A 19,133-nucleotide genomic window follows, 5' to 3' on the forward strand; every position below is an offset into this window, starting at 1 on the left:
ACCCCATTCCCTCCTCCCCTCCCCGTCCCTACCCACCCCCATCCCTCCCTCTATCCCTCCCCCTATCCAGGCCCTTGTATGTCAGGAAAGATGACACATGTCACGAATGGCATGTCAGGAAAGGTGACGCAGCCAAGGCCTAAAAGGCCCTTGTGCCCTGGAGCTTGTCCCCTCACTAGTCCCAGGTCCCTGAGACCCTGCTAGGCCAGCCTGCTCTGTGAGAACAGACACGTCCCCATCGCTATCATCCCAGCTGACACTGGCCAACTGCCACGAGAATGAAGAGATCGGCTCAAGCTGACCCACAAAGCCACAAAAAAATAACGTTTGTTGTCCTGCATTAGACTGTGGGATGATTCGCGACACAGCGACTGCCACCTGAGGTAGTGACCGGAAGACAAGGGGCGAGGCAAGCAAAGACCCAGGCAAAGGGAATGGCCACTACAAGGCCCACACGTGAGAACAAGTTTGAAGAGGCTGCAGGCTCACTCCAGTGCAGCTAGAGCAGAGCACAAAGAGCTAAGAAGGATAGCAGGATCTAGGCAAGAAGGCTGCAGAGCCCTGGGGCTATGCTGAAGGTCTGGGTTTCATGCTGGGCAAGCAGGGGAGGCATGGGAGAGTTTTAAGTAGGGAAGTGAACAGATCTGTTTCACCTTCTCTTGGGTGGATGGATGGATGGATGGATGGATGGATGGGTGATGGATGGATGGTGGATGGATGCATGAAAGGGTGATGGATGGACAGATGGATGGATGAGTGAACAAATGGATAATGGATGGGTGGAAGGGAAGATGGCCGGCCGGCCGGCTGGCTGGCTGGCTGGATGATGGATGGATGAACAGGTAGACCGATGGACAGATGGACAGATGGACAGGTGGATGGGCACGGCCTATATGCCAGGCATGTGTCAGACACAGGGGACCTCAAAGGGAATTTGCCGTGGTCACTGCTCCGAGGAGGAGATCTGCACACTGAGAGGACAGCTTGGGTGGGTTTCGGCGTTCTAGGCCCGGGTTCTGATTCCCATACCACCTAATTCCCTAGACTCACCTAACTAATGCCAGCCCTCCCTAGCTGTGAGGCTGAAGTCCTCCAGTGTGCCCCCGGCCCTTCCTTAGATGAAGGGAAGAGGGAGCTCACACAAGAGGGGATACAAAGGGGCCGCCCTGGGACAGATCCCTACAGGGCCAGGCGGGCGAGGCCAGCAGAGAGGGGAGCCCCCCCACACTGATGGATCACAACCCACTTATCACACAAGCGTGCTGCACACATTACTTCTCTTAATGACAGCACTCACGTCCCCGTGCTGGAATGACCACTGTTAGGTGGAGTGGCCACTCTCAGGAAACAGAGGCCCAATGAGGCTCAGTAAAAGTCATAAGCTGGTAGGTGCAGATGCGGGGTTTGAACCCATGCCCTTAGGCTCTGGAGTCTCCCCGCTGCACAACAGGAAGGAGTGGGGACTGGGGTAAACTGCATATTCCATAGCCAGAGGGCCCAGTGCTGCCAGACACCCGAGTCTTCTTTAAAGAGACAAGAAATCCAGGACTTTGGAGCCAGAGCAGGCGCCAGGCTGTGAGCTGTGAGCACAGAGCCCGACGCGGGGCTCAAACTCACGGACCGGGAGATGGCAAGCTGAGCTGAAGTCGGACACTTAACCGACTGAACCCCCAGGTGCCCCTTCCCACTGCCTTCTCTTTAAAAGTAAAAACTCAGGGGTGCCTGGGGGGCTAAGCCTCTGACTTCGGCCCAGGTCATGATCTTACAGGTCGTGAGTTCGAGGTCTGTGTCAGGCCCGTGCTCACAGCTCAGAGCCTGGAGCCTGCTTCAGATTCTGTGTCTCCCTCTCTCTCTGCCCCTGCCCCACTCGTCCTGTGTCCCCTTCTCTCAAAAAATAAATACACATTAAAACAAACATAAAGACAAGGCAGTGGGAGAAGATCCGAGGTCAAATTCAGCCCTGGGTCTGCCAGTGAGTGTGACCTCTGTCCTAGAAGCACAAACTCACCCAACGACAGCCGTGGTGTGTTGGAGGCTGCCCCCCTGAAGGTGGACACACGTGCTCACCACCCCGAGCCTGTGGATGGGATGGGCCCCAAATCCAAGACAAGTGTCCCAGTAAGACACAGGCAGAGGGAGGGGTGTGAGGCTGGAGGTGGAGTGTGGAGAATTCGAGAGGCCGGCACCTCCAGAATCCGGGAGAGCCGGGACAGGTGCTTCCCTCCGGGCCTCAGAAGCAACCAGCCTGCCCCGGCTGGGTCTCAGACCCCGAGCCCCGGGACCAGGAGAGAACACCCTTGTGTTTTAAGCTGCCTCGTTTGTGCTAATGTGTTGCAGCCGCCCCAGGACACTAACACGGAAGGTCAGGACACCCCTGAATGGCCCTGCGTCCCACCTGCTCCTGTGCACGTGCAAAACCAGGGCAGCCCAGAGCCCACCCCAGGACGCCACAGGGAAGGGGTGATTTACCAGTCGGGGAACCGAGGCCCAGAAGGGGACGGGGCCAAGCTCCCACCGCCCTCATCTACCTCCTCAAGTCGTGCCACACGGCACATACTATCGTTCACTTAACATTTCATTTTAAATAAATTCCAATTATAAACATAACTGGGTTCATTTTTCAAGGAAATGGCAGGAAATGACTCAAACCTTCATCAATGGATGAACAAATCGACACGGCGCGTCCCCCGAGCACGCGCACGTCCCTCGGCCGCGAGCAGGAGCGGGGTTCCCACCCCCGCCGCCCCGCGGACGGACCCCGAACACGCGACGCTCAGGGAGGGAACCCGACACGGGAGGCCACGCGGGGTGTGAGTCCGCGTGTGTGAAACGTGCAGAACAGGCTCATCCACGGACAGGAGGGGGCTCGTGGGGGCCGGGGGAGGGGAAGGGGAGTGAGGGTGAATGCTAATGGGGACAGGGCTTCCTTTCAGGGTGAGGAATGTTCTGGGATTAGATCATGGTGAGGGTTTCACAACTGTATAAATGTACTAAAGATCTGAACTGTACAATTTAAGCGGGCACATGTTATGGTACTGAATTATATGTTGTTTTTTGGGGTTTTTTTTTTAGCTTATATGAGGAAGAGAGGAGACTGTCTGTTGCCACCATCAGACTCCGGTTTGATGCGTAACAGTGTTTTCCTAACGGCCACTGAAGTAAACATCATTACCGGAAAGGGAAGCATCCATCCAGGCAAGAGCTGTCCATTTCTGCTAAGACGAATCAGTGGGAGCGTGTTGGGAACCAGGATGTTTGCACAGCCTCTCAATCCCCCTCCCCAGAAAGGTTCTAGAACAGACCAAACCAAACTCTGCTGGTGGGGGTGGGGAGGCTGCAGGCCCCTGGGGGGACGCGGGGGCACTACAGGTGCCCAAGCAGACACGATGAGCTTGACACGCCCTCACACGCTTTATGCTTGTCATCCTTCAGTTTTAAAGGTCGGATTACACACACACACACACACACACACACACACACACACTACATCCCCGCAGACACTTACTAATTACAAAGGAAATAAATTCACCAGTGTGACGGTGTGTCAGTGTCCTGGGGCCACCGTAACAAAGCACCACAATCCGGACAGCTTAGAACAGGAATTTATTCTCTCTCAGTTCTGGAGGCCAAACATCCAAACCCAAAGTGTGGGCAGGGCCACACGGCAGCCAAGGGCTCCAGGGAAGCTGACGCTTTGCGTCCTCCAGCTTCTGACGGGGGTGGCCGGATGTCCTCGGCTGCCAGGCACACTCCAGTCTCTGCCCCTGTCGTCACATGTGTGTCTGTGTCCAACTTCTCTCCTTTTAGGACACCGGTCGTGTAGATGTACGGCATCCTGTCATCTAAACTAGATTACGTCTGCAAAGACCCTATTTCCAAAGAAAGTCACATTCTAAGGCTCTGGCAGCCACGAATTTGGGGGAACGCCATTCTTACCAGTACACCAAGCGATCCAAGTTTCCAGAACCGGTATCGGGACTGGCACCCGTCCCTGCCTCCTGCTTTGCTCAGTGGGGAACACACAGCTCTGTGCTGCTCGCCCAGAACGCACAACCTGAGCCCAATCGTGAGCAAACACCAGTCAGACACAGACCCAGGGACGGCCGGCAAGACGACCAGTGTGAGCTCTTCAGAAAGCGGGGGCGCCCTGCTCCTAACACGGGAAGTCTCCCATTGATGCCAACCGCCCTAGGTCCCCAGGGACTTCAGAATGGCCTGCAGGCTCTCGTGTACGTGGGAAACCCTGTGTGACCACCGTGCCTCCAATCTTAACTCGTCTCAATCACAACCCAAGCCATGGGAGGCAACTTCTGTTCACTTCCTGTGGTAGAAAACACGTAAGATTTGCCACCCTAACCATCTCTTTTTCTTTAAAGATTTTATTTTTAAGTGATCTCCACACCCAACGTGGGGCTCGATCTCACAGCCCCAAGATCAAGAGTCGCATGCTCCACCAAGTAACCGACTCTAAGCGCGCAGCCCAACAGCATCGAGCGCACTCACACTGTCGCGCAGCCGCCCCTGCCCCCCGTCCCCAGAACTTTCCGTCTCCCCAGACTGAGACCCTGTCCCGTGAAGCACTGACTCCCAGCCCCCCGCCGCACCCCTGGCTCCCAGCGTCTACTCTCTGTCCCTCCTCTGGGGACCCCCTGTGCGTGGGGTCACGCGGGACGTGTCCTTCTGCGTCTGGCTCCCGTCACTGCACACAGTGACCTCCAGGTCCGTCCACGTGGTGGCAGGTGGCAGGACGTCCTTCCTTCCTGGGGCTGGGTCACCCTCCGGGGTGTGGACGGGCCACATCGTGTTCACCCTTCATCCACCGATGGACACTTGCGGTGTGTCCACTTTTTTTTTGTCTTTGGCTGTTGTGGAGTGTGCTGCTGTGAACACGGGGCGGCGAATCCCCGCTTGAGTCCCTGGTTTGAATTGTTTGAGGTGCACTCCCAGGAGGGGGATTGCTGGGTCGCGTGGTGATTCCACGTTTCACTTTTCAGTATGGTTTTGATAGCCACGGAATTAACAAAACCATCACACGTATCGACACGTTACTTATTCTGTGTAGCTCAGACTTTACCAAGAGGTGCCCCCTACTTTGGAACATCAAGTTGCATACAGCACCTCCAACGGTGTCTGTGGCTGCCACGTGCATGGTGGGTCTCAAAAGGCACTGGATCCTGTTCCCGTCACTCTGCTCCTACAGGACGAAGTCTGCGTGTTTACATCCTGAAACACCCCCTAGGCCACCATCAAGCGCTGTCCTTGAGCTTCTCTTTCCACTGTTGCTTTATTAAATCACATGAATTTTAAGGGGAAATGAATGTGCGGGTAGGTGTTATATGTATCTCAAGTTCATTTCAGGGCGGAGGGTTTCAAAATACCAGGTATTAGTAAGTCGTGGTTAATCCAACAGGATGGCAAGCAATTGTCTTAAACTGGTGGTTCCCAAACATTAACGGATGTTGGAATCACCTGGAAACGTCGATTGCTGGGCCCACTCGCAGAGTTTCCAGCTCTGGGGTGGAGCCCAAGAAGTTCCCAGATGTCTAGGCACCTCACACTGCTCATAATTGGTTTAAGCCACTTTGGTAATCCGATTTCCCTTACTGTGAATGGATTTTGCCATTTGGGGGAAATGAGGGAGGGGGTGGGGAAGAATGGTGGAGAGTTTCTGAAAAAGAGAACTAAGGAAGAAATGGTCTTTTCTTCCAGTACATGTGACTGCATCCACGTGTGACGCCTGGTGCTGTGGCTACCGTTTTGTGACCACGAGGGCAGCTAAGCCAGCATGCTGAAGATGGCAGTGCAAAAAGATGGAAAGACCTAGGTCTTTAGGGATGTTGTCAAGCCACTGAGTTAGTCCACCCTGGAGACACTCTACCCCTTTCCTTCAAGGAATAAGCTACATTTGCGGCTAAAGGACATCTCTACTCAGTCAGCCTCCCATAGTTCCTTGCGTATTGCCAAGATATGAGAACCACACTTCAGGGGAGACTGGGCGACACGGAGTCCTAGTCATTTCACTGACATGTGTCCAGGCTTGAGCTCCCTTCCACACCCAGAGTCAGTCTGCCTGGGCAGGGTCACTGTCTTTCTGTGCCCCACAGCACCTCGAGCAGAGTCGGGCACACGCTGTAAAAACCTTCATTCAGGAAGAGCTCCTGAAAGGACACGAGCGAGGGCACCTCAAAAAGCAGAAAGGTCTCATCAGGGAAATTCTAGTGAATGGAGAAGTCAGAAGTGTCAAAATTGTAGGAGTGGGAGGAAAACAAGATTAGCAGCCCCCGCAGCTTGGTGCAAATTCTGGCTTGTCCACATCGCAGGTTCACTTCTGCTCAGATATCTACCTCTTCAGACAAGGTCCAAAGACCAAAGGAAACTAGACGAGCCACCCAGCACAGTAAGCACGTGCCTCGTGGGACCAGTTGAATTTAAAGTTAAGTAAAATTAAGATTTAGTTTGTTAGTCACACCGGCCACATTTCAATGGCTCAGGGTCACGTGGAGCTACCATACTGGACAGCACAGATCTAGAACATTCCATCATCTCAGAAAGTTCTTTGGGCAGCGATGACCTCGGTTTAGGGAAAGTCACAGGACACAAGTCTGGCCAAAGAGCCATGAGGGGAAGCTGGCTAGGGATTTCTGGGAATGGTCCCCTTATTCAAGAAAGGCCCCGCGGGAAGAGGGTCTTTTCTGCAGGCTGACGGGACAAGTGGAGCCACAGCCACTGCTTTGCAGCCAGGAAAGGAACTAATCCGAGAGGGAAGTCACGTCAAGGGTGGTGTATTCGTCTCCTGGGGAGGCCGTAACAGGGCACCGCAGACTGGGCAGCTCGCAAGAACAGAAGCACGTGCCCTCAGAGTCCGGAGACCAGAGGCCTGACATCCAAGTGGTGCGGAGTGCTTCCCTCTGGGGGCTCCGGGGAGGGTCCTCGCTGCTGTCCAGCCCCTGGTGTAGCCAGGTCACTCCAATCTCCGCCTCCCTCGTGTGGCCTCCTTCTCCGGCCCTCACGCGGCTCACAAGGACACCGGTCGCCGATTCAGGGCCCACCCTCCTCCGGCACGGCCTCATCCTCGGGTCATACATCTGCAAAGACGCTACTTCCAAATTAGACCATGTTCTGAGGTTCCAGGTTGACCTGAACACGGGGACACCATTCACCCCAACACAAGAGAAGGGCTTGAATCCATGATGAGGTCACCGAGCTGCTGAGGTAAGCACAGCGCCGTCCACCCGGGGTCTCTTCTCACATACGACAATCGACACCTTTTACCTCTAAGCCCTGAGGCAGGATGTGCGATACGGCTGAAGGCATCGCAGCTGCCAGGACCCTCACCAGGACAGCGCTCCTGGCAGGTTCCTGGACTTCGCCGTGCCTCCGCTTCCTGATGTATAAAATGGGTGGGAAACCTCAGAGTTGCGAGGATAATCCCCCCTGATCTGCACACGGCACTGAACACGGTGCACCTAGGACTCAGATGCCACGTTCCCATCTCTGCTCTCCGGGGCCGGGCCTTCTCATCTCAAACAGGGATCTTTCCAGGCTTTTGTGACGGTTCTGACATCGGGGAGGTGAGCCGACTGACATACTAGCTTCTTCTTGCCGCTACGATAAAAGACTACAAATTTAACATAAACTTATTCCCTTATAGTTCTGGAGTCAGGGTCGGACCCGGGCCTCCTGGCTAACACCCGGGCGTGGGCAGGGCCGGTTCTCCCGGGGCCCCAGGGAGCCCCGCGTCCCCCTTTTCCGGCTGCCAGAGGCGCCGCATCCTGGGCCCGCGGCCCCTCCTCATCCTCACGGCCAGCAGCGCGGGGTCCGCCCGGCTCTCTGCCTCCCTCTCGTGAGGACGCCGGGCCCCCGGGGCCCCCAGGGTCACCCTGCCTCAGGGGCCTGGACAAGGTCCCCTCTGCTGTGTGAGGGGACACATCTGTAGGTCCCGGGACGGGATGTCTCTGGGGTTGTCAATCTGTCACCTGCCCTCGTATTTGACAGACGGGTGAGTTCAGGCTCTGTGGGAGGGACCTTAGTTCCAGGTCTGGTACTGGATTTTCACTCCGCAACTGTGGACACGCTCTGCCGCGCTGTGCCTCAGTTTCCCAACTCACAAAATGGGAACCATACATCCTCTTCTGCAGTCCCAGGGTCCTAGTGTGAAAGAGTCCTGCTCAGACCAGCCAATCCCGGTGTGACCTGAGAGATGCCTGCCCCCTGCCCTAACCTCATGCCGCTCTGTAAACCAAAAGGCGCCACTTGGCTCTGTGACGTAGGCGCGCGCGCGGAGAGAGGCTCCCAGGCAAACACAGCGGGGGGCCGAGGCTGTTCCGGACCCCACGGGGCCCTCCGACCGGCCAGGGTCAGGGCCCTTCATCTGTCAGTCGGAGACCCCTCTGGGCTGCATCTCCAACACAGACCCTGTCCCCACCTCTCTCCACCCTCACGTTGCCCGGGTCCAGGTCTTCTCCCCTCACCCCCTCCTGGGTCTCTCTGCCGCCCTTCCAGCCCCCACCCCCACCCCGTTTCCATAGCGCCACCAGAAAGACCCTTTCAAACCCCCAACTCCACCCCGCGACCCATGCTTAAAACCATCTACAGCCAAACTTGCCAGCAAATCTCTTATCTCTCCTTCTCTAAGCTCCATGTAGGTCTCCTGCTGTTACCCAAACATGCCAAACTCATTCCCTGCCACCGGGCCTTTGCACTTGCTTTGCCCCTGCCTGGAACTCTCTTTCCCAAGTCATTTTGTGTCTGGGGCCTCACAGCTTCAGGTCTCAGTTTAAACGTCATCTGCCGAGAGATGCCTTCTCCTTAACGCCCCTGCTGAGGTGACCACCCAGTGTCTCTCTGGTACTGTCATTCCTGCATCGTAATTTAGCACCTGCCTGCACCTTCCATTTATGTGTTCTCTTGGTTAGTTACTGTCAGTGTCTCCCTCTAGAATCTAAGCCCTGTAAGGGCAGGCACCAGATCTTCCCCATTTCCGACCAGAGTGTCCGTGCCTGGCAGGGTGGGCATGCATTAAATACCTGCTGCATTGACAAAAATGTCATGATCATTGGAAGAACCCAACACCCCGCACCCCACAACGCAAGCATCTGAACTCTGAACATCCTACACGCCTGCCCTCACAGCCAGTGGGCAGACACAGCTCCCCTGTCAAGTCCGCAGCGCTACCCACGAGACACTCTTGCTACAAAGCCACTTCTGAATCGGGTCAAGCCTGTGGACCCACTGCCAGGACTCAGGAAGGGAAAGGGCAAAGAACCCAGTTAAAAGACGCCGTGAGAAAAGAGACAGATCCAGAGTGTGGGGCGGTCTACAGCCTCAACAACTCCACGTTGGGCCTGAGGCTCTACACATCTAACAGGCCCCCCTGGGATGTGATGTAGCACACCGGGACCCCGCGTGGAGGGAGTGTCTGGGACATCCAGAACGTCCACCCTATCAGGGGCACAGTCCTCTGCTGGGGCCGGCCCTGACGAAGTACCGCAAACTGGCCGGCTTACGACAACAGAAACATACATGCTCCCAGTTCTGGAGGCCCAGAAGTCAGAAAACAAGGTGGAGGCAGGGCCGCACTCCGTCTGCGGGCTCCAGGGGAGGGTCCTTCCTGCCTCCTCCAGCTCCCGGTGGTGGCGAGCGGCAACCCTTCGTGCCCCCAGGACTGTGGCTGCATCACCCCAGCCTCTGCCTCTGTCCTCCGTGGCTTCTCCCTGTGCGTCTGTGTCCTTATGCCCTCTTCTCATAAACACACCAACCATCACATTAGGGCCACCCTCCAGGATGACCTCATCTTAACGTGATTGCTTCTACAAAGACCCTATTCCTAAATAAGGCTGCATTCGCGGGTCCCCACGGACATGAATTTAGCGGGAGACACTACTCAGCCCAGTCCTGGGAGAGGTGCTGGACACGGTTGTAAAGGGAATGGACAGATAACCAAATGCAATCACATTAACTTCCAGGCTCCTGGTCCCCAAAGGCCAACTGACGGGGTGTGAATGACTACCAGTTTGATGACACTTAGGGATCTCTGGTAATTTCCCAGACGTAACAATGAGCTGTGCGTGTGCAGGAGGACGGCTATCTAGGGAGACGCGTGCGGGACATCTCACAGCAAGCGTCACACTCGGCCGCTTACTTCCTTCTGCTTCATGGAAAACCACACGCCAGGATAGGTATTTTGAGTGGAGAAGGCGAAAATGTTGACCGTCGTAGGTGCAGGTACACAGGGGCTGTTCCGTGCGTTTGCAAGGTTCCCAGTAAAGCACCGGGATAAAAGAGGGCCCCTCTCTTTACACCGCAGCGCGAGTCCCCTAGTCCCACTGCGGTCTGGCTGGGCGCGGCCGGGTCCGGATACCCCTTCCCCGGGCCCCCCACCTGGGCCAAGGTCTCTGCAGGTTCCGATTCCGCCGTCCGAGAAAGAGCTTTGAACCGGCTCCGGCGGTAGGACGCGACCACCCGCGACCGCCCTCCGCAGACCCCACCCCCCCTCCCGGCGCCAAAGGGAGCGCGTTCACCCTACGCCCGCGGGCGCCAACGGAGCGGGAGCGCGTTCACCCTGCGCATGCGTGTCCCCCACCCACCTGCCTCCCTCGCCCCGCCCCTCCCCACGTGACGCCGTGGGAACACCGAGCCCGGAGCCTCCCGGTTGGGGGCGGCCGGCGCAGAGCCGGCCGGAGGTGGGGGTCCGGGGTGGCAGGGAGAGGAGGGACGAGGGGGCAGAGGGGTCCGAGGGTCCAAGAGTGGGAAGTGGGGGAGGGGCGCCCCCAGCTGGGGTCCGGGGGAGGTGTGGTCCGCGGGATCCCGGCCGGCGCACTCACCCGCACGATGTAGGAGACCCCGGGCCCCAGGACCCTGGCGTCTGGGTGCAGCCAGCCGTGCGCCGGCTTGTGGATGAAGCTGCCTTTGCGGATCCACTCGTCGGCGCTGGCGTCCGCGGGCCCGGCCGCCCCCCGCGCGCCCCGCGGGCCCCTGCCCCCGGCGGCCCGGCAGCGGCTGAGCGCTGGCAGCGGACAGGGCGCGGCGCAGCGCGGCTCGCAGGCGCCCAGGACCGCGGCCGCCAGCGCAGGGACGCTGGCCGGGCCGGCCGGCTCGGGCTGGGAGTCGGCGGCCCCCGCGCCCCCGGCCGCCCGCGCTGCCGCGGGGCCCCGGCCCAGGAAGCCCGCGGGGGCAGCGAACTTCCACTGCGGCATGCGCGGCAGCAGCGCGCAGAAGGTGGTGGGCGCCTCGGGCTCCGGGGGCGCGGGGGGCGCGGGGGGCGTGCGCCCGCCCGGACCCTGCGTCATGGCCGCGGTCGCCCGACCGAGCCCGACCGGGCGCTGCGCCTGGCGCGGAGGAGGCCCTCCCCTCCGTCCCGCTCCCTCCCGCTCCCTCCCCGCCCCCCGGCCCGGTGATGTCATCCGCCCGGCCCAGCGCGCAGCCGCGGGGGGCTGCGCCCCTGGGACCCGGGCCCTGGGCGTCCCGGCGCCTGCGGGGAGGCTGGGGAAACTGAGGCCCACAGAGGGCACGGACCCTGCCTGGGATCCGCCAACCAGCGAGGGAGCGATGTTTCCAACCCAAGACCCGGACAGCGACCCCAGCGTGGCCCCTCCACCCGTTGTCCAAATTCCTAGAAGGACCGAGGTGGGAGAGACTTGGAAATCACTTGTCTTCTCCCGGTTTTGACCGATGGGAAAACTGAGGCCTGCAGAGGGTTGGGGACGCGGTCCGAGGAGAGAGCCCCAAACCCTAACCCCAACCGCTGTTCCAGCTGCAAAGTACTTGAAAATCACGCCCTGCCCTGTGTCTTGATGGGGAAGCTGAGACCCAGAGAGGGGCACGCAGCGGCCGCTCGTAGTCGGAAGTGTGAATTGGGCCGGCTGGGTCTGGGAGGGGGACTCAGGACGAAGCCGAGGCCCCCCTTCTGCCGCTTGCCCGTGGGCTTCACTTTCCAGGCTGTAAGCCGGGGACGCGGGGCTGGAGGGTCACGGGCTCCTCCTCCATTTCTGGGGAGCTCTGTCCCGCAGCGACCCAGCTGAACTCGTGGGCCTCAGCCTCGCAGGCGGGCCCGCCCTTCGGTCCCCAACCTCTCTGTCCCCCACCCAGACCTGAAAGGGTGATTCTTTCTGTACTGGGGATCAGGGATGCCACGGTCACCCCAGGCCTCCTGGCCTCTCTTGACAGACCTTCCTTCCCCTCCCCCGGCTGGGGTGGGGCTGACTGCCGGGAAACAATGGGAGGGGGCCGGGGCGCGCGCGCAGGTGGAGGAGGGGTGAGGCTGTCTGGAGCCCGATCGATAAATCAGAGAAATGAGATCACAGACTGGCGGTCGCCGCGGAGCTCGTGGAGGAGGAGGCGAAGCGGAGGAGGGACGCGCAGCCGATTGGCCGGCGTTGGGGTGGGGGTCGGGGATGCTGCCCCAAGCCTGTGTGTCTCACGCTGGGACGCTCTTGTGCAGGGTCCGGATGAGCCCCCATAGAGCGGGCGTGGCCTCTGGGTCTGCTGGTGGACGGGGGTGGGGGGGGAGGGAGGGCGGGGGACGTTTGTCTGGGTCTGGAGCCCCTCTGGACGTGTTTGTGTCTATTATTGTCTGCATACATGTGGGACTGTGTGGGAGTGTATATTGAGTGCAAGTTTGAACATGCGTGTGAGGAAGGCACCTGGGTTCCCCTGAGGGGTGTGTGTGTGTGTGTGTGTGTATTAGGGGTCCTGGTGTGTGTCCACTTAGTCAGTTAAAGGGGTGTGTGTTCACGATTGGCATCCCTGGACTGGGAGAAAGGGACAGAGCAGAGGTCATGCATGTCAGGACCCTTCTGGGTCAAGCCTGAGGTGCAGCCCTGGGGCCCCCTCCTTGGGGAGACATGGTGGCAGTCTGTCCCTCCCAGGCTCCTGGGTTAGGGTCTTTCTGGGTCAAGGATTTATAAGGCCTGGGCTTTCACACGGGAGGCTCAGTCACATGACACCACCCCTGTGTGTCCTTCCTGTCACTAGCAAAGAATGGCAGGAACAGAGCCCAATGGCCAGGATTCGGATCCTGGCATTAGGGGGACACGAGGGCTCATAGTGTGTCCTCAGGCAAGTGTCCAATCTCTCCAAAGCCCCATTTTCTCTCAGTGAACATCAACTGCCACCCGATTGCTGTGAAGCTTAGATGATCTTTATCAATATCTCAAACACGGTAGGCACCTACTGATGATGGATATTAGAATATATTAAACTCCTATACATCTTTCAAAACCCACCTTCGATGTCCTCTTTTCCAAGAAGCCTCCCTGACTTCCCCCATTCAAAGCCCTGGGTCTGCCTCTGGCCTTACCCAGCCCTGGATCCCTCCTGTGGTTCCATCCAGGCCCCGGGGGCTTTAGAATTGGGGGTCTGGATCTCAAGGGCACAGTTAAGTCTCTTTGCTTTGACATGGACAGGGGGTTAAATGAGCTCACATGTGTGATTCTGACAGCTCTGGTGCCACAGAGATTTATTGGCAAGCAGCTAGAGAGAGAGGGATCAGGCTGCTTCCAGCCTGATTTGGGGGCTGGGACCAGGGGCAGGCAGCTGGCTGTGCATCCGCGAGAAGCAGAGAAGAGCCCAAGTTTAGCAGAAACGTGAACTGTGCCAGGGACCCAGGCCCTAGCAGGGTGGACACTGAGCTCCAGAACACAGAAAGCTCCGCCGGCCGCTGGGCAGGGCTGCAGTCGTCCCTTTCTCTGCGTGGCCTGACTTAACCTGCTGTGACCGGGAGGAAGAAACTGGGGCACTGGAAGGAAGCTCGCCCTGCACGGAGCCACGGGGTCACAGCCCCCAGGGACCAAAGGAAGCAGGGGACCTAGAAGGACCTCAGAGTTCAAAAAAAGGAAGGCAAGATGTGTCTTCTCCACAGCCAGGCCCAGGAGGGGCCTGCCCACACCCCGTGTGACAACACAGGTAAACTGGGTTGGTCCCGGGGCAGCTGGGAACCCTAACCCCAAAGGTGTCAGGGCATGGTGTCCACAACCATGGTGGGAGCGCGTTTGGAGTGACGGATGCCCATGGTGAACGCTGGCGCCCGGGCTTTGGTCATGGTGACCTGCTCAGGGCTGTGGGTGCCAGGGCCAGGAGTCTCCTCTGGGGGCCGGGGGGCACGGGGCCGGCCCAGCATGGTGAAGGCGGGCTGGCGCTGACGGTAGGTGTTGGGGTCGGGGCTCTCGTACTGGCCCGGGCCTGGGATCTCAGCAGGGTCCTGAGGGGGACGGGCGGGGGGCGTGCGGCCCACCACTGTGTAGCTGGGGCTGCTGGGCTTAATGAATATCTGGGAACCCCAGAGGGAGGGCAGGGTATAGGCGTTAGGAGCAGGGGTGGAGGTGTCCTGGAGCTGTGGGCGCAGGCGGGAGCCCAGGGTGAAAGCTGGGGGTGTCCGCTGGCGCACAGGGGCCACCTTCTCTGGGCTGTAGGCCCCTGGGCCTGGTGTCACCTCCAGACCTGTGAGAATGGGGCAGGAGGGTTGATAGGAGTCCTCACCTGCTCAAAGACCTTGCATGGCCTCCCACTGCCCCTACACATCCTGGAGCTCACAGCACTTGTCAGGCAGCCCCAAAGTGTCTCTGCTGCTTCCCAGACCTCCCCCCCCCCCCCAACACACACACACTACCTGTTGTCTTTCAAGCCTCCAGGCCTTTGCCCATGCTCAACCCTCTGCCCCGCATACCTTCCGTTTTCCCATTCCCACCCCCCAGGGGCTGCTCCTCACCCTTCCAGACAGCCCCACAGCCCCCTCCTTCCTGCAGCCTTCCCCACTCCCTCCTCCTAGGCAGGCCCTCACAGCCCTTCCAAGGGCCCTCCAGGGTCTTCCCCTCCAGACATGGGCACAGTGAGGTGGGATGGTCTCCATGTAGGCCTAACTCCATCACCAGACCGGGGTCTCATAAAAAGCAAGGGCATGTCAAATCTACTTCAACTCCTCAGCTTAATACATGTTTGGATGAGTGAGTAGAAGGATGGGAGGTGAGTGATTGAATGGGGAGTGAATGAGTAGATGAATGGATCCATGGATATATAGATAGAGGGATTAAGAGCTGATTTGTGGGTGGGTAGATGGATAGATGATTGGGTGGATGATAAATGGGTTGATGGATTGTGAATGGAAAGATCATGGTGGATGGATCAGTAGATGGATGGATGGAAGGATGGACAGATGGGTGGATGGATGGTTGGATGGAAGGAAGGGTGGGTGGCTGGTGGGTGAATGGATGGATGGATGGATGGATGGATGGACTGATGGTTGGATGGATGGATGGACAGACGGACAGAAGGATGGATGGATGGATGGATGGATGGATGGATGGATGGAAGGAAAGGTGGCTGTCTGGTGGGTGAGTGGATGGATGGACGGATGGATGGAAGGAAGGGTGGGTGGCTGGTGGGTGGATGGATGGATGGATGGATGGGTGGATGGATGGAAGGAAGGGTGGGTGGGTGGATGGAAGGATGGTTGGATGGATGGATGGACAGACGGACAGATGGATGGAAGGAAGGGTGGCTGTCCGGTGGGTGAATGGATGGATGGAAGGATGGTTGGATGGATGGAAGGAAGGGTGGGTGGATGGATGTATGGAAGGAAGGGTAGGTGGGTGGGTGGGTGGATGGATGGATGGATGGTTGGATGGACGGGTGGATGGACGGATGGATGGAAGGATGGATGGATGGATGGATGGGTGGATGGACGGATGGATGGAAGGAAGGGTGGGTGGCTGGTGGGTGAATGGATGGATGGACAGACGGAAGGATAATTGGATGGATGGATGGATGGATGGAAAGGTGGCTGGGTGGGTGGGTGGATGGATGGATGGATAGGTGGGTGGGTGGATGGATGGACAGTTGGATGGATCAGTGGATCAACAGATGGACTGGATGATGAGCAGTGGGTTCATGGATAGGTTGGTGAGTAGATAGATGGGTGAATGGATGGATAGATGAACTGATTGATCAGGGAGTAGATGAGCAAATGGGTGATAGGTCAAAAGAGGAAAGGGTGGATGGGAGACTGGAATCAGGTTATTAAATTCGGCACTTAAGGTGGAAGTGAGTTTTTTGGAGTCTGTGGAGGGAATTGCCACATTTGCCACAGTCCCCACTGTGCCCTGTCATCCCCTGATGTCACGGATGAGCCCCAGATGCCCTCTTGGCACCATATGTACACAGGGTCACTGTCACCCTGGCCCACTTCCTCATTCAGGTTCTCTCAGGGCCCCCAGCCCCTCTTCGGAGTCCCTTGATTTGTCATTCCAAAGACACTGAAATTCTAAGAACCTGATGATGGGAGGAGAAGGAGAGGACAGAGGTGGGAGCCTGAATGGGCGGGGTCCTTGTGGGGAAGCATTGATCAGATACTCACCCCGAGACTTGCCCCGGCCCTGCATGGAGTAAGCAGGGGTGCAGCTTCGGCCAAACCGGGTGACTTTTGGGTCCAAGAAGTAGACTGGCCCAGGGCTGACGTCCTGTGGAGACGCTGGGGAGAGGAGCCCCCGGTCCTAATGGCACCTCTGATGGCCCCACCGACCCCGCTCAGTGCCCCTGGTCGGCCCCACCCCCGGCCCCATCTTGGAGAGCAGGGACCTTAGACCACTGACCTGGGGGCCCCGGGTACCTGCTTTGGCTTTGTCTGACAAGCACATCAGTGCCCTTGTGATCACAGCTGTGCCCCCCTCGACCTCTCTTCTGCCGCAGACTAGGAAACCAGCTGGTGGGTGGGTCAGGACTGTGCCACAGTAAGAGTAACTAGGCTCTGAGGAGGGCCCTTTGCATGCTTGGGCTTGTCATGGGGCATGCCTAAGGGGGCCTTGAGTCGGACCTCGGGGGTCTCAGCAGGGCCTCCGTGAGCTTTGTCTGTGGGCAGGCCATCTCCCTGTCTCTGCCTCTGTTTCCCCACTGGCAGGGCGAGTGAGGAGATTGAAAGCTGAGAGGGTCCATGGAGGGCAGCCTGGCACAGGGCACTTCCCTGCTGGGGCCAGTCACCGGGGCCAGTGCTGTCACTGCCGCTTCCAAGCCGTTCGGGCATAAATGCACACGCATCGGTGTGTGGCGTGTGGGGCACACACTCGCTGGCTAGCGGCTCTGTGTGCATGCGGCACACACACGCAGGGAGCACCTTTGCTGACAAAGGAAGGGCGTCCCTCCCCTCATCAAGGCCTCTGCTTGGGCTGTCCTTCCTGGGCCTCTTGTCTCCTGGGGCTCCATGGAACTCCTCCTCCTGCAAGCCCAGACCGTAGGCCTCCTCCTCCAAGAAGTCTTCCCTGGCATCAGCGAAGTCTACGCTGGCCACCACTCACCCTCAACTCCCCAATCTGTCCCTCTGCCCCAGAGTGTGTGTCCTGTGACAAGGACAGAACCTGGGAACCCAGGTCGCCCTGGGCCACAGGCGAAGTTCTTAACCCTTCCCGGTGATAGATGTGATGCTCATTCCCTCCTTTGCCTTCCTGGGGACCCCCTGGAGTTGCCTGAGTTGGGTTTCAGTTTGGTTTGGGGTTTTTGCTGATTCTGAAGATGTCAGCCGCCCCCTCCCCACGTGCCTTCGTCCAGGTGAGTCAAAGTCCTCCTTCAGGGCCCTCCCCACCCAGGTGCACTTGGGACCTCAGAGCAGCTCTAGAAAATGGGGTGATGGAATTTGTGGGCATTCATATGAAGGGCACAGTCTTGCTAGAACGTGACGGTGACACTGCTAATAGGCGTGGACAGCGTGCTGGGGCCAGGGCCTCCCACGTTAACAGCATCGATGCCCGTGACGTTCACTCACATCCCGACGCCGTCATTCCAGCCGGGAGAAGGGTGCACCACGCGGAGGCGAGGACCCCGCTGACGGGGCCAGCCCCACGACCCGCTGCCTGCCCAACAGCAGGAATTGTCACCCTGTCCTCTCCACAGCTGCCTGTGGGGGGCCTCGTCTTGCCGACAGAGAAACCCCTCCGCACCCACTTCTACGGAGCACTGTCCAGAGCCGCAGACCGTGCGAGCTACTTGTAACGGATGTTTGTTTAACCCCGAGGACAGCTCTGTGAGGAGCGTGGCACCACTCCTCACAGAGAAGGAGACGAGGGCACAGAGCGGTTAGGACACTGGTCCAAAGTCCAGGGGTCTGCAGCGGCCCAAAGACACACTCGGGCCCTAAGCACCACACCCTGCCGTCTTCTGCCTACGAGGACGCAGCTTCTCCAGGCTCCCCCAGCGAGCTGCCTGCCTCCCTCGGGGCGGGGGGGGGTGGGGGTGGGGCCTGAGGGGACACAGGGGGCTTGGGAGGCCCCCGCCCCCACCCGCACCCCCCGCTGGCCTTACCTGGGCGGGGCCTCCGGAAGAGTGAGTAGGCGGGACCGACCGCCCTGGTGCAGTCGTGGTTGACGTAGCCCACGGTGGACGGCAGGACGTACAGGCCCGGTCCGGAGCCTGCGACCAAAGCCCTCAGGTGAGGGCCTGGGGCCGGACACCCTGAGACCTGGGGGAGAACCCGGGGCCCAGCCCCTGAGCCCCCGCCTGGGCTCCCAACCACCCTCCGTGGCACGTGGAGGTGGGGGGGCTGCCCCCACTGGAGGGGGAAAAGTGAGGGGGGGCATTGTGAGTCACATCTGAGTCAAAGGTAGGAGGGGCTGCAGGCCCAGACAGAGATACGCTGTCACGCGGGGAAACTGAGGCCCAGACACGGGGATACGCTGTCACGTAGGGGAAACTGAGGCCCAGACACGGGGATACGCTGTCACGTAGGGGAAACTGAGGCCCAGACACGGGGATACGCTGTCACGTGGGGAAACGGAGGCCCAGACACGGAGATACACTGTCATGTTGGGGAAACTGAGGCCCAGACAGAGATACACTGTCACGTAGGGGAAACTGAGGCCCAGACAGAGATACGCTGTCATGTTGGGGAAACTGAGGCCCAGACACGGGGATACGCTGTCACGTAGGGGAAACTGAGGCCCAGACACGGGGATACGCTGTCACGTAGGGGAAACTGAGGCCCAGACACAGAGATACACTGTCACGTGGGGAAACTGAGGCCCAGACAGAGATACACTGTCACGTGGGGAAACTGAGGCCCAGACACGGGGATACGCTGTCACGTAGGGGAAACTGAGGCCCAGACACAGGGATACGCTGTCACGTAGGGGAAACTGAGGCCCAGACACAGAGAT

The 19,133-nt window shown here is 58.9% G+C and overlaps 2 protein-coding genes across 4 annotated transcripts in view; both read right to left on the reverse strand.

The window, feature by feature from the left end:
* The window catches only part of SHC2 (SHC adaptor protein 2), a 28,793-nt gene extending 17,505 nt beyond the window's left edge, over window positions 1–11,288 (reverse strand). For all 3 annotated transcript variants that reach the window (XR_006199604.1, XM_042927700.1, XM_042927701.1), the window contains exon 1: window positions 10,824–11,288. Coding sequence is in view for 2 of the 3 variants with exons in the window: in XM_042927700.1 (XP_042783634.1) it covers window positions 10,824–11,288 (465 nt within the window). In the remaining variant the exon portion in view is untranslated. The remainder of the gene's footprint in view (window positions 1–10,823) is intronic.
* A 2,151-nt stretch (window positions 11,289–13,439) lies between these two features.
* ODF3L2 (outer dense fiber of sperm tails 3 like 2) lies at window positions 13,440–18,364 on the reverse strand. Its single transcript, XM_042927373.1, has 3 exons — window positions 18,283–18,364; window positions 16,349–16,451; window positions 13,440–14,436 (listed from the first exon to the last, which is right to left on the reverse strand). Exons 2-3 carry the CDS (start codon window positions 16,371–16,373, stop codon window positions 13,952–13,954), a joined length of 510 nt encoding a protein of 169 aa, XP_042783307.1. The 5' UTR covers window positions 16,374–16,451; window positions 18,283–18,364; the 3' UTR covers window positions 13,440–13,951.
* Window positions 18,365–19,133: the final 769 nt, after the last annotated feature.

The sequence above is a fragment of the Panthera leo genome, chromosome A2 (assembly GCF_018350215.1).
Source record: "Panthera leo isolate Ple1 chromosome A2, P.leo_Ple1_pat1.1, whole genome shotgun sequence".
Lineage (NCBI taxonomy): Eukaryota > Metazoa > Chordata > Mammalia > Carnivora > Felidae > Panthera > Panthera leo.

Coding starts and splice junctions, on each gene's coding strand:
- ODF3L2 (XM_042927373.1), bottom strand. CDS start 16,373: ATGCAGGGCCGGGGCAAGTCTCGGG. Junction 14,437..16,348: donor GGGCCGGGGCAAGTCTCGGG/GTGAGTATCTGA, acceptor CCATTCTCACAG/GTCTGGAGGTGACACCAGGC.